The 12607-nt window shown below is 33.9% G+C and overlaps 1 protein-coding gene across 6 annotated transcripts in view; it reads left to right on the top strand.

Moving 5' to 3' along the window:
- Positions 1–12607, top strand: part of HERC4 (HECT and RLD domain containing E3 ubiquitin protein ligase 4) — a 131142-nt gene that overhangs the window by 108841 nt on the left and 9694 nt on the right. For 4 of the 6 annotated variants that reach the window (XM_070364473.1, XM_014482026.2, XM_070364469.1 and 1 more), the window contains 4 exons: positions 873–1040; positions 1267–1410; positions 9491–9657; positions 10589–10655. In XM_070364473.1, coding sequence (XP_070220574.1) covers positions 873–1040; positions 1267–1410; positions 9491–9657; positions 10589–10655 — 546 coding nt within the window. The remainder of the gene's footprint in view (positions 1–872; positions 1041–1266; positions 1411–9490; positions 9658–10588; positions 10656–12607) is intronic. The other 2 variants (XM_070364471.1, XM_070364472.1) reach the window with 1 other exon arrangement.

The following is a 12607-nucleotide window of genomic DNA, read 5'->3' on the forward strand; positions in this document are numbered from 1 at the left end:
TAAGTATTTTTTGCAAGGTTCTATACTAACAATTGGATTGCTGGGTTTTTTCAGCAGTCTTTGTTAAAACAATTACTTGGTGCTTTCGATGTACGATATTTCATTTTAGAACAAGAACACAAAGAAAATCACAGGAAAAAACAAAAATAAAAGCTTTAAATTGGTAAAAGCCAAATGTTTGGAGTGTGAGCACAAAAGGTGATCACTTGGAGCTTCCCTGGTGGCTCAGCAGTAAAGAACCTACCTGCAGCGCAGGGTCCTGGGTCGGGAACATGCCTTAGAAAAGGAAATGGCAACCCACTGCAGTATTCTTGCCTGCGGAATCCCATGCAGAGAGGGACCAGGTGGGCTATAGTCCATGGGGTTGCAGAAGAGTCAGACAGAACTTAGTGACTAATAACAGTAACATTGAGATCAATCTACTAGATGACTTTCTGTAAACCTTTTGGTTGACCAGGCTGTTTCTTATTCTATGGAAAGGTATGTTTTAATGCAGTTTTCTTTTTCTCCACACTTTCCATCCTAGTTATTTTTTGAGAGACAACAGTGTTCAGGTTTATCATTATTATTATAGTTCCATGCTTATTTAATGGTATCATCAGTTATACATTACTACAAAAATTTCAAAAGGATAGTTTTTTTCTCAGAATATAGTTTTTTAAGCTCTGATGCTGTGTTAAATACTGTGTTAGGTGCTATGTGAATTCAATAATACAGTAATTTGTTTTTTTTATTGTTCAGTTGCTAAGTCATGTTCAACTCGTCACAATCCTATGGGCCGTGGATAGCTATAAATAAGTAGAGGTTAGCTTATCCAGTCATAGTAGCTTCTTCCTAGCATTGTTGTTAAATTTTTAATTTTTGTTTTCTAGATGGCTATTGACCAGGCCCACAGACAGAATGTCTCCTCTCTTTTTCTCCCAGTGATTGAATCTGTGAACCCTTGCCTAATTCTAGTGGTACGTAGGGAAAATATTGTAGGAGATGCAATGGAAGTCCTTAGGAAAACAAAAAATATAGACTACAAAAAGCCACTCAAGGTAATTTAACATTTTCTGTTGTATAATTGGAACTTTTATTCAGAAAATATGTTTAAAGTTTTCCTGTTTATTTTTATAGTATCTTTGAATCTTAATAAAAATATACTTAAACAAAATTATAGCTATTAATTGCTGAACATTTATTCATAATAAATAATGTATTATAGAGTCTCCAGAATATACTTTTCATTTCTTTACACTCAGTGTTTGCATTATCCTCTTTTAGGTTATATTTGTTGGAGAAGATGCTGTTGATGCAGGAGGGGTACGCAAAGAATTTTTCTTGCTTATCATGAGGGAATTATTGGATCCTAAATATGGCATGTTTAGGTATTACGAAGATTCCAGACTCATTTGGTTTTCTGATAAGGTAAAAAGTCCAGCCATCTAAATTACTTTTGTAAATAAATACACACACACCCCTATATATTTCAGCTTAACTCATTAACTTACTAGATTCCTAACATTCACAGATCTGTTTTATTACAATTTTAAAAATCATAAACTTTTGGATTTACAGTCATTAAAACAGATTATGCTTATCATTTCAAATTAGCAAAAGAAATTAAGGAATGGTCAGCCTGAAAAATGATGTTGACTGTTCTGCTGAGTTAGATTTGAGGATTGAATAGCTACCAGATTAACTTTCATTCTGGGGAGAATCAATTTATCGTTAGGGGTCATTGATTTCTCTCCCGTGTCATATAGGGCAGAGATAACTATGCAGCAAATGATATTTCATGATCTAAGTTCTTCCCATCACATAAAGTCAATGCCTACTCACTTACCTATTTTCCACTGCTATGCGTGCATACTCAGTCACTAAGTCAGGTCCAACTCTGTGCAACCCAATGGACTGTAGCCCACCAGGCTCCTCTGCCCATGGGTTTTTCCAGGCAAGAATACTGGAGTGGATTACCATTTCCTTTTGTAGGGAATCTTCCCAACCCAGGGATCAAACCCACGTCTCCTGTATCTCCTGCATTAGCAGGTAGATTCTGTACCACTGAGCAGCCTTCCACTTTCTAGCTAAAACTGGCAGAGGCAGAGTTGGGTAGTTATGACAGAGCCCCTGTGGCCAACAAAAGCTAAAATATTTACTATCTGCCCCTTTACAGAAGAAGTTTGCTGGCCCCTGATTTAGAAACTGTAAGTGAAATGGGTGGTTCAGTTTGTAGAACTCTTGAGTTGAAAGAAATTTGAATTATGTACTATTTGTTCTAAAAACCTTAATATATTATTTAGTCATTTCTTCCAGGAGAGTGTCCTTTGTGATGTTAGCAGTCATGATGATCAGTGCCTAGGCTAAATTTATTAGGGGTTGCAAAATGATGCTACTCTTAATTCTGACATTTCTTTTTCATTTTTGTAGCTTAAATACTTGTAAGGAAATTTCCTCATCTACTATTTGATCCTTAGTAATACAGTTCATATGAGATCTTTTACATTCTGTCTCTGTAGTTACTTATTTTTCACAAGAATGAATCTGTTCATTAGCATACCAGGGGTGACAGTTCATTTTTTGATTTTGTTTTCAAATATTATTATATATTCATGGATTAAACATATTTGATGTTTTTCAATCCATTGCTGTATGCTGTGCTCAGTCGCTTGAGTTGTGTCCAACTCTTTGCAACTCCACAGATCATTGCCCGACAGGCTTCTCTATCTGTGGTATTACTCCAGCGAGAATACTGGAGTGGGTTGCCATGCCCTACTCCAGGAGATCTTCCCAACCCAGGGATCGAGCCTACATCTCTTGCATCTCCAGTGGATTCTTTCCTGCTGAGCCACCAGGGAAGCCCTTCAATCCATTGCAGTTATTATCTTTATTGGTATTATCCCATTTTTGTCAGAAGAGCTCTTCCACTTGGCACCTGAGTCCTTTTGATATAGTCTTAATACTCTGCTTCCTAGATAATAATACTCAGGCTTCCCAGGTGGTACTAGGGGTAAAGAATTCTTGTGCCAATGTAGGAGACGTTAAGAGACATGGGTTCACTCCCTAGGTTGGGAAGATCCCCTGGAGGAGGGCGTGGCAACCCACTCCAGTATTCTCACTGGAATAATCCCATGGAGAGAGAAGTCTGGTGGTCTGCTGCAGTCCATAAGGTCACAGAGAGTTGGACACAACTGAGTGTCTGAGCACTAATACTCTTTTAAGTAATTTCCTTGCTACCTGGTGTACTTGGTATGATAAAATGTTCTAGACTTGTACATTACTGCCTAACAATATCAACCTTTCAACCAATATTATGATAACTATAAAAACAGTTGACCCTGGAACAATAGAGATTTGAACTGTGTCTTTTCACTTATATGCAGATTCTTTTAAACAACTATATACTGTGATTCTACACTATCCTCAGTTGGTTGAATCTGCAGATAAAGGACCAGCTAGAAGATTATACTCAAGTTTTCAAGTGCACAGGGGATCAGCATTCCTAACCCCTGAGATGTTCAGGGGTCAACTGTAGTTCTAATTGTTTTGCAAGGTTTTTTGCCCCTTGAGTATACCCTAGGAGAGAGGCATGTTTGTTAGAAGGTTAGAGTAGGGGGAAGGGTGTTGGAATCTTGAAGAAGAAAGAAGAGTGAAATAATAACCCAAGGGAGTGGATCTCTCTTACCTTTTCAGTTATATCTTGATTTGGACAATAGGAGCCCAATGGAGCTGGCTCCTACTTAGTGTACTTTTGACATGTCCCCATTTTTCTTTCATTATTCTTTAAATTTGGTATACAATTTGGTACAGAAAATGTTCCATGCGGTTTTGTGTTTTCCATACCCTAGTCCTGACACTAGCCATTTCTTCTAAGGGCCCTGGCTTCTTTAAGTTTAAAATGGTACTTAGAAGTTCACTTGTGGATGCTGAGTGTACTCACGCCTCAGAGACAGTGTAGGAAGGAGGGAGGAAATCAGAGGGCCGTTTGTTCTTTTTAATTTAATATTATTTTTTAATGAGGTAAAATTTATAAAACTAAGTTCTTCCTCTGAAGAATTTTTTAAATACACAGTTCGGGGGCATTTAGTACATTCACAGTGCTCTGCAACCCTCACCACTATCTAGTTCTATTTCATCACCTCAAAATGAAACTTGTAGACATAGCAGTTTCTCCCCGTATCCTTTCAGCCTCAATCACTGCTTTACTATCTTTTTCCATGGATTTGTCTGTTCTTGATATTTGCTGTTAAATGGCCTTTGGTATCTGACTTCTCTCATTTAGGATAATGTTTCCAAGGCTCATCCATTTGTATCATGTGTCAGTACTTTATTCCTTTTTGTAGCTGAATAATGCTCTGTTGTATAGCTGTACCCCATTCGTTTATTCGTTCGTTAGTTGATGGAATTTTGGGTTGTTTACCTCTTTTGGTGAAATACTCTTGAATAGTACTAGTATGAAAACTTGTGCAAGTTATTGTTTGCAGTTATTTTGGATCTGTACTTACGAGTGGAATTGTTAGGTGATGTGATAATTCTGTTTGACTTTTTGAGGAACCACCAAATTGTCTTCCACAATGGCTGAACCATTTTACATTTCCATTAGGAATATATGAGGATTCCAGTTTGAACATTTGCTACTTCCTTTTTTAAAAAAATATATTTAAAAATGTATTTTATGCATGTATTTATTTCTTCTTACTATAGTGGGTTTGAAGTGATATTTCATTGTGATTCAGTTTGCATCCCCTGCTGACTAATGATGTATTTGCTTGGCCATTTGTATACCTTCTTTAGCAAAATGTCATTTTTAAGTTGGATTTTTATTGTTACAGTTTTAAGAGTTCTTTTATGTATTCTGGATACTAGATTTTTGAGAAATATATGATTTGCAAATATTCTCTTGCACTATGTGAATTAACTCTTCACTTTCTTGATAATATCCTTTGATATCAAAAGTTTTAAATATTGGTAAAGTCTTTTCTCAGTCTGTTTCATATATTGGTGCTTGTGCTTTTCGGTGTTATAACTAAGAAACCATGGACAGATTTAAGGTCATGAAGATTTCCCTGAGTTTCTTAGAAGAGTTTTATAGTTTTTGCTGTTATTTTTAGGTCTTTGATATATCATGAGTTCATTTGACTATTGTTTGAGGTAAGAGTTCAACTTCATTCTTTGTATGTTAATACCTGGTTGTCTCACCATTGTTAAAGAGACTAATATTCTTTCCCCATTGAATAGTCATGGCATCCTTGTTGAAAATTAATTGTCCATCATTATATGGATTTATTTCTGGACTCTCAATTTTATTCAGATGATGTATATGTCTGTTCTTATGCCAGTACCACACTGTCTTGTTTACTATAGCTTTGTAGATTTTGAAATTGCAATGTGTGAGTCTTCCTACTTTGTTCTTCCTATTCAAGATTCTTTTGACTATTAGGAATCCTTTGCAATTCTGTATGAATTTTACAGTTAGCTTTCCATTTCTGCAAAAAAAGAAAAAGCCATTGAGATTGTAATAGAGAATACATTGAATTTGTACATCAGTTTGGGAAGTATTGTCTTCTAGTCTATGGACATGGGATATCTTTCCAGTTATTTAGGTCTTTTAATTTCTTTCAGCAACATTTTGTAGTTTTCAGTGTACAAGTCTTAGGCTTCCGTGGTTAAATTTATTTCTAATTATTTTGTTTTTTTTCGATGCTGCTGTAACTGGAATTGTTTTCTTAGTTTTAGTTCATTGCTAATGTGTAGAAATACAGCTGATTGTTTTCTGTGTTGATCATGTGCTAAATTCATTTATTATATCTAATAGTTTGTTTTATGGACTCTTTAGAATTTCTGTTTACAAGATCGTGTCATCTATAAATTCAGTAGGTTTAATTTTACTCTTTCTTTCCTATTTGGATACTTCTATTTCTTTTTCCTATCTAATTGCCCTGCCTTCAACTTCCAATATGTTTTCAAATGCAAATAGTGAGAGTGGACATGCTTCTCAATTTTTCCTGATCTGCGTGGAATGTCAGCTGTGGATTTTCATAAATTCCTTGAATCATGTTAAGGAAATTCACTTCTATGCTTAGTTTGTTGAGTTTATTTATCATGAAAGGGTGTTAGATTTTATTCACAATTTTTTTCCTGCATTAGTTGAGGTGATCATGTGGTTTCTTTCCTTCATTCCATTATGTGATGTATTACATTGGTTGATTTTCTTATGTTCAACAACCTTGCATTCCTGACCATTCACTTGGTCATGGTGTGTAATTCTTTTTATATAAGCTGCTGGATTCAGTTTGCTAGTATTCTGTTGACAATTATTCTGTTATTATTAGGAATACTGCTTTATGGTTTTCTTTGGGGGGTGTGTGTGTGTGAAAGACGTCTTTGTCTGGCTTTGTTATCATGGCATCCCTAACCTGATAGAATGAGTTAAAAACTGTCTCCTTCTCTTCCTTTTCTAAGAAGACTCTGAGATTGATAGGTGTTAATTCTTCTAAATGTTTGGTAGAATCTGGTCTCAGGCTTTTGTTGGCAGGTGTTTGATTGATGGTTCAATCTCTTGTTAAAAGTTTCTTTAGGTTTTCTAATTCTTCTTATATAAGTTTGTGTGTTTGTAGGAATTTATCCATTTCATCTATATTGTCTATTTTGGTGGCATTCAGTTATTCATAATTGTGGCCTAATTACTCATTATTGTCTTATAATCCTTTTTATTTTTATAAAGTCAGTAGTAATGCCCACACTTTCAGTCCTGAATCTAGTAAGTTTTCTCTCTCTATTTCTCGGTCATGCTAGTAGAGGTTTGTTAATTTTGTTGATCTCCACTTTAACCTTTATTATTTTCCCCGTCTGCTAGGTTTGAGTTTGGTTTACTCTTCCTTTTGTAGTTACTTAGGATGTAAAGTTAAGTTATTTGTTTGAAGTATTATTTCTTTTTAAATTTAGATGCTTACAACTATAAAAATTTCTTTTTGAACACTGCTTTCCCTGTCGTCCATAAGTTTTTGTATGATGTGTTTTCATTTTTAGGAGTTCAAGTATTTTCTGATTTCCCTTGTGGTGGTACCTTCTTTGACTAATCTTTTTGAAAAGTGTGTTGTTTAATCTCCACATCTCTGTGAATTTTCCATATTTCCTTCTGATGTTGATTTCTAGTTTCATTCCATTATGTCCTATAAGGTTTATTTTATGATTTTATTCTTTTAAAATGTAGCCATTTAAAGTTAATCATTTATTGGTTTTATTTCTTATTCATCTAGTTTTCTTGTGTTTGTTTCTTTTGTTTTTTCCTTGTAATTCTTGGCTGTTTATTATTTTAGAATGTGACACTGAAATGCTACCTAGATACTTTTGTGTCTGGGCATATGCACATTTATGTTTAGGGACCCCACTCGTAAAGTGATTAGGTAGAGGTCTTTGAAGGATGAACCTGCATATGTCAGCATGTGTAAGCTTTTTACCCTTTGTGTTTACAGGGATGGTTGTAGCCCTGGCTGTCAGTGTTCTTCTAGTAGTGTTCCAGACACTGGAAAGGGAAGCTAGGATTCCCATTGTTCACTGTATAGACTTCCATTTGATCCCTTTGTTTTTGAAGCAGGACCCCGAGCATCAGTTGTCTCAGATTCCAGAGCTTCTTTGATTCATCCTTTCTAGAAAGTCAAAGGCCTCTCCCGTCAAGCATCCTGTTTTCAACCCCTCTCTGATACTTAACTCTCAGAGTTATGTTTTACTAGCTGAGCTAGCTGGAATACCTCTGACTTCACAGGGATAGACCGGCACTGTCAGTTCCTGAGCCTACAGCATAGATGAGCTTGTTTTTTTTTACTGGCTTTTCTCACAAGCTGCTGTTTCCATTTTTTCTGCTTTACCAAATCAAACCAGCCATTTATTTTTCATATCTTGAGATATTGAAATTTCTTTCGTGCTATTGAAACTCCTCCCTATTCTTTTTTCTTGTGAATTTATGCCATTTATTCCTGTATTCTCATCTACAGGGATTTCTGGAAGAAGAGATATTAACACATACACAGTCTGCCCTGTTTAAGGACTTTTTGAGCTTCAACACAATGTAGGGACATCACAGAAGAAAAAGAGAAATCTGACCAATGAAAAATATGAGATAACAGAACATAAAAGGCATATATGTTTTGAATATGACACAGGGTAATAACCCTAACATATGATGTATTCAAATATAAATATATAAGAAAACACTAACCCCTAAAAGATAAATGGGCTAAGCACACAAAAAGACTTTTCAAAAACACACACAAATCTATATTTTTAGTATCACTAGTAGTCAAAAATGTACAGTGAAACACATTTGTCATTTTTTAACTCAAATATATTTTATGTGTGTATATAGATGAAAATGTGAAAAGATAGTCATTTTCCTGGACTACAATGGCAGTATAAACTAGAACAGTTGTGGAGGAAAAGAGTTTTTATGGTATGCTTAGCATTCCTTTGACTTTGAAATTCTTCCTTGCAAAGCAGAATTTCTTCTATGGAAATATTCCAAACTATGGACCAGTATATATATACACACATATATATATATATGCAAAAAAGATACCCATCTTATTTTGAAAATTACTAGCTAATTAGAATGTTTATTGAGCCTTTACTGTGCACTGTAAGAACTATGCTAAAAGCATTTTACATACATGATTCCACTTAATCCTCACAATAACCTTATGAGATTAATACTGCTTTTATCTTGAAAACACTGACATTAGATAGTGAATGAACTATGTCTGGAGCCCCAGATCTAATTTAAAAATTTCTTCTGTTAATTACATGCTCACAGAATTTCCTGTGAACATACATTAATTCTTTAAAAATTATTAAATCTTTAATTCTTTAAAGATTACTGAAGGAAACAAACATTGTTTTTAATATTTTAATCATCTAGATGTCCAACTATAGTTATTAATAGCTAATTTAGCAAGCCTTAATATTAATAGCTAATTTAGCAAGCCATGATACTTCTATGTGATTAATATTCAGCCATTAAAAATCATGTTCTGGAAGAGTAATGACATAAGAAATACTTGTGTTGTAATTAGAAGAATGAGAAAACCTTTAATATGTTTTATATTATTTTTCTGAACTTATAGTAGATGGAAATACATTAAAATTTTTAAAAATCATTGTCCCTGGTGTTTCTAAGTGATTGAGTTACACAGGTGTTTAATTTATTTTCTTCCATAAGCTTTTTATTTTTCAAATTCTGAATGTGTATAAGTTTTTAAATCAGAAAAAAGTTCTAGTAATCATTTCATTTAATATAATGCTTAGTGATGTGAAAATGATTATATTTCTGGGGGAAAAGTCAGTTGTGAAATTATATGTATAGTATCATCTCCACTAGATTTTAGTTTTGTCTCTCCTAGAAAATACATTGAATGAAAATGTGCAAAAATACTAACAATAATATTGCCCCAGGAAGATAGGAATGAGAATGAACTTTTTTCTTTTTATTCATTAATTTTTTCTGTATTTTCAGACATTTGAAGACAGTGATTTATTCCACTTAATTGGTGTTATCTGTGGATTAGCAATTTATAATTTTACTATTGTGGACCTCCATTTTCCTTTGGCTTTATATAAGAAACTGCTAAAAAAGAAGCCATCCCTGGAAGATTTGAAAGAACTGGTCCCTGATGTTGGGAGGTTAGTTGTAAAAAGTGGCACGAATGGGGTTTAGAAAATAGGAAATGGGGGATGTACAGAAGTTTTCTTTTTAGGAATAATTATGTTTCTGTTGTTCTTCTTGTATTTCCAAAATAAACCAGTAACCCTTCTAATAAAAGAAAAAACCATTGTGAGAATTTCCTACTGAAAGAGTTATATGTATAAAGCCATTTGGTAAATTTTTAGTTTAACAATACTTTGTGAATATCAGATAATAAATTTAGGAAGGTAATGTTTCTTGAATGTAGTTAAATAATTGATTTGGACTTTTACTTCTAATCACCTTCATTCCTAGGTGGAATATGTAGTTCTTTTTATTTATTACATTAAATGGAATAAAAAATTACATATAAGAACAAGTATTAAAAATGGGTGCATGCATGGTCTTTGTATTCAAAGGAAGTAAAAATCTTAGTTTTTTTCTCTTCAATATTGTATATAAATTTGCCAGTCACTCAGTTGTGTTCTACTCTGTAACCCCATGGACTGCAGCCCACCAGGCTCCTCTGTCCGTGGGCTTCTTCAGGCAAGAATCCTGGAATGGGTTGCCATTTTAGGGGATCTTCCTGACCCAGGGATTGAACCTGTGTCTCCTGCATTGCAGGCAGATTCTTCACCATCTGAGTCACCAGGGAAGCCCTAAAAATTATATATAAGAACAAGTATTGAAAATGGGTGGATACATGGCCTTTGTATTCAAAGGAAAAGATAAAAACCTTTGTTTTTTTTCCCTTCAACATTGTTTATAAATTTGCTTGTACAGCTACCATTCTGAAACAAACATAAAAGTACAGATTAGCAAAAGGATTTGACCAAGAATGAATGAGAAATATATACCTAGTCATAGGCAAACTAGTCAAAATAACGCAATTATGTTTTACTTCAAAGCAACATACATATTGTTTTTCAGAAGCATGCAACAGTTACTGGACTATCCTGAAGATGATGTTGAAGAGACATTTTGTCTTAATTTTACGGTAAGATGGAAAGACATAGAATAGTAGCTTGATTGTTCATCATCCCTTTTATTTATCAGCTATGCCTTATGGTTTTTATTTTGATGAATGGAATTCTTAACCCTTTAGCTAACATTTATTGAGCATTAACTATATGCTAGTCACATGCATTATTTCATTTAATCCTCATAATCCCAAGAGATCGGTATTATTATCCTTATTTTACAGATGAGAAAACTGAAAACAGTTGTCAAATTTCAGAGATAGTATTTGTATCCAGCTCTGTGACTGGATAAGCCTGTGTTGTTTAACATTATACTAAAGATCTTTCCAGATACAAGGGTTCCTCTTTATTCAAGTGTTCATTTTTTTTGAGTCTGCAATCACAAGAATATTTAGAGAAGTAAAGGTTATTGTAACATGAATCCACTAATGAATTTGCCACCTAAAAGATGAATTCCCACTCAGACATCCCTTTTATAGTAACATTCATCCTTGTGAATTTTGTCTTACTATTGGATACAATGCAATATAAATGGAAATACATTGAAATATTATTTGGAAAATGAAATTACAAATCTTAAAAAAGATGTAGAATTTAATTCAGTGAGAGGGATGTTCAATAAATCATCTAGTCTTTATGCAGAATCATTGATAAATGAGGATCTGGCAGAAATAGAACAGTTGACAATTAAAGGAGAGAAAAATCAGCAAGGATTATGATAAGGCATTTCAGAAGTAACTATTTGAATAGTATAAATTAGATTCTTGGGAAAATGGTAAAAACCTTCAGTTTTTCTTTTTTCCTGTCTATTCTTCTCAAAAACTTCATGTGCCCTCCCCCCCCCCCAATACCCTCAAACTGTCCTCTTTGTGTTTTTACAGTCAAAGCTGACAAAAGATACCATATTCTTGTATCACACAGTTTGCCAAAAAAATTATGTGCCTCCTCAAAAATGTTTGTCCATTCTTTGGTCATTTTAAGAATTGTCACATAGTGCAGTTACAAGAAAATTTGATAGGTTTAAAGGGAAATAGGTTAATTTCTTTTAGTAATGTTTAACTTTTTCCAAGAAAAAGTCCTCCTTGAATTCATATTTACTGTGAAATTTTAGTTCTCCTTTTCAGTTGGTGCACTTAATAACCCTATCAGTTTTCTTTGGATCTTTACTGATCATCTCAATTGACTGAAGCATTGAATTCTAAGCTTTATGAGTCATCAAGTGTGTGACTATTTAGTAAGATCTATGCTAATTCAAACATTGCTTCCCACTGTCAGTTCTTCCCAGACATACTCAGCGGCTCTTTGCTACTTATGGAGTAATAGCTTTAGAATGGGCTTCAGATCGTTTGTAATCTGGCTTTCTAACTTCCATTGTATCCTCCCATTCATACTAAGTTTTGTCATGTCTCACAGTATTCTTTTATATGCCGCACCTTCCCTGTTTTTTAGGGGCATGCATTTTTTTGATATTTGGTCTGTCTATCCTTTTGTTCAATCCCTGTCCTTAGTCAGAAATTCTGTCCTCTCCTAATCTTTCAGAGCCTTATTCATCCTTTTAGATGCTTTTCAAATGACATTTCTTCCTCAAGGTTTTTTATACTTTCTCTGTTTAGAAGTAAGCTTGCTTTCTTCCATGGTCTGATAGTATTTTGTTCATGTCTCTATTATAGCATTTATTTTACTATAATAATGAGTTGTTTACATATCACATTTATCCTTCTTTATTGGGTAGCAAATTCCAGAGCAGGGATTTATTCATCTTTTATCATCCCACTCCTAGTATAGTGTTTTATAAACAGGTACTAAAAAAATGTTAATAGAAGAGAGGAATATTCCCAAAAAAAGGGAATAGGAAGAGAAAAGATGCAGAGGTGGGAATGAAAACATATATAGGAAAATGAGCACACTAGTAAGGGAAATAAGAAATTTCAAAATAAATGACTCTTTATAAACCAAATTAATGGCAAAC

This window comes from Bos mutus, chromosome 28, assembly GCF_027580195.1.
Source record: "Bos mutus isolate GX-2022 chromosome 28, NWIPB_WYAK_1.1, whole genome shotgun sequence".
Taxonomy (NCBI): Eukaryota; Metazoa; Chordata; class Mammalia; order Artiodactyla; family Bovidae; genus Bos; species Bos mutus.